Raw genomic sequence first — 1,544 nt, forward strand, 5'->3', positions numbered from 1 at the left:
ATATATATATATATATATATAGATATATATATATATTAACATTTATAAAAGTTATAAGTATGTATTCCCATTACACCAAAATAAACATACAATATGCATCACTAATTGTGTGAATCAAATAACAATCATATATATAACTACTCCAAACTAATGTCAAACATCCTAGAAAACTTAACAAAACATGCATCCCACAAACAAATTTCACAATTCAACAACCAACTGTACTGATACATAAAAGTTGTTCCATAACTGCTCACAGAAGGATGCTTTGCACAACTTCTATGTAAGACATGGAATTTTATCTGCTTTGATCTCCTTACCAAGTGGTTTTGAACCTTTTTACAGGTATGCCTTAGATTCCAACTTCTTCTAGTATTAACGTAGGAATTATTTAACATGATCAGAGCTTCTTGCTTCCTTTCAATGCCTTCGGCCATCAACATCATTACCAGAACGAAGATCGCATCCAACTGCCCCTAATCGGCTGCATTTTGAAGCAACCGTTTCCCTGCTATTTCTTCCCCTATCGTAAAATACTTCTCCTGACATACAATAACTAATCATACAATTTTAAAAATGTAAATATAGAAAACTAATTGAATTCACAATTATCCGACTGCTTAAAAAAAGAGTACCATTCCATCGTTGAAGAGTACGTGTGGGTTGTTCAACTTTCTGCATTTGCTTATGACTTCATACTGTTGAATACTTAATGGACGAAACCTTAATCGATTTGTGTCAATGATTTTATATATTGCGTCTGATGTTACAGAATCCCTAAATAGTTTGCAACTATAATTCACAAATCAACAAAAGTAATCTATTAAACACTAAATTAAATATGTATATAAGTATAATATAAGTAATGCACATCATACTTACACTAACTGGAACTTAAAAGCATCGATTGGTGAGTTTGCTCCAACCGTAGTTACTATTTTTCCGATCAAGTGCGACGGAAAAGCAGTAATTCTTGTTCCTTGTTGTCTTGTTTGCATTCTTTCTGATGAACAACTCGTTGTCATTATGTTGAACTGCATCGAGTGTGATTCAACTTATATAACAACAACGATTTTAGGGTTTATTGATCAACGTGCCGGAATTTTGATTGTTGGGAATGGAATGTAGATGATCAATCGCCGATAAACTGAAATGACGGGATGAGTCTGACTACAAATTATGGCGCCTAAGTGTTTAGACTATGAATTGACATAATTGCCCTTTAACGTATAAAGGTTACTACGTAAATTGTTAGGGTATTTTTGTCAATACATACGGGCATATTTGTAAATAAATTGACATTCTCAATTTAAAAAGACGAAGTTAAATAAAATTATTGATTAAATTCAGAGAGACGAATTTAATTAAAATTATTGACATAAGTAGGATTCGAACCTACGACTTCGGGTAGGAAGAAAGACACGTTTGCGAGTAAAACTAAATTAACTTCCGTTTCGTCTAATTGAAAAACCATAATATTATGTTCATTAATATTACAACCCATATTTCATCCATATACACCATACGTCACTACCATGTTGACC

At 32.3% G+C, this 1,544-nt stretch overlaps 1 protein-coding gene across 1 annotated transcript; it reads right to left on the minus strand.

The window, feature by feature from the left end:
* Window positions 1-476: 476 nt before the first annotated feature.
* On the minus strand, window positions 477-1,025 carry LOC145121331 (uncharacterized). Its single transcript, XM_079057094.1, has 3 exons — window positions 883-1,025; window positions 636-792; window positions 477-542 (listed from the first exon to the last, which is right to left on the minus strand). Exons 1-3 carry the CDS (start codon window positions 1,023-1,025, stop codon window positions 477-479), a joined length of 366 nt encoding a protein of 121 aa, XP_078913220.1.
* Window positions 1,026-1,544: the final 519 nt, after the last annotated feature.

This window comes from Lactuca virosa, chromosome 6, assembly GCF_052849685.1.
Source record: "Lactuca virosa cultivar CGN04683 chromosome 6, Lactuca_virosa_CGN04683_v6, whole genome shotgun sequence".
NCBI lineage: Eukaryota > Viridiplantae > Streptophyta > Magnoliopsida > Asterales > Asteraceae > Lactuca > Lactuca virosa.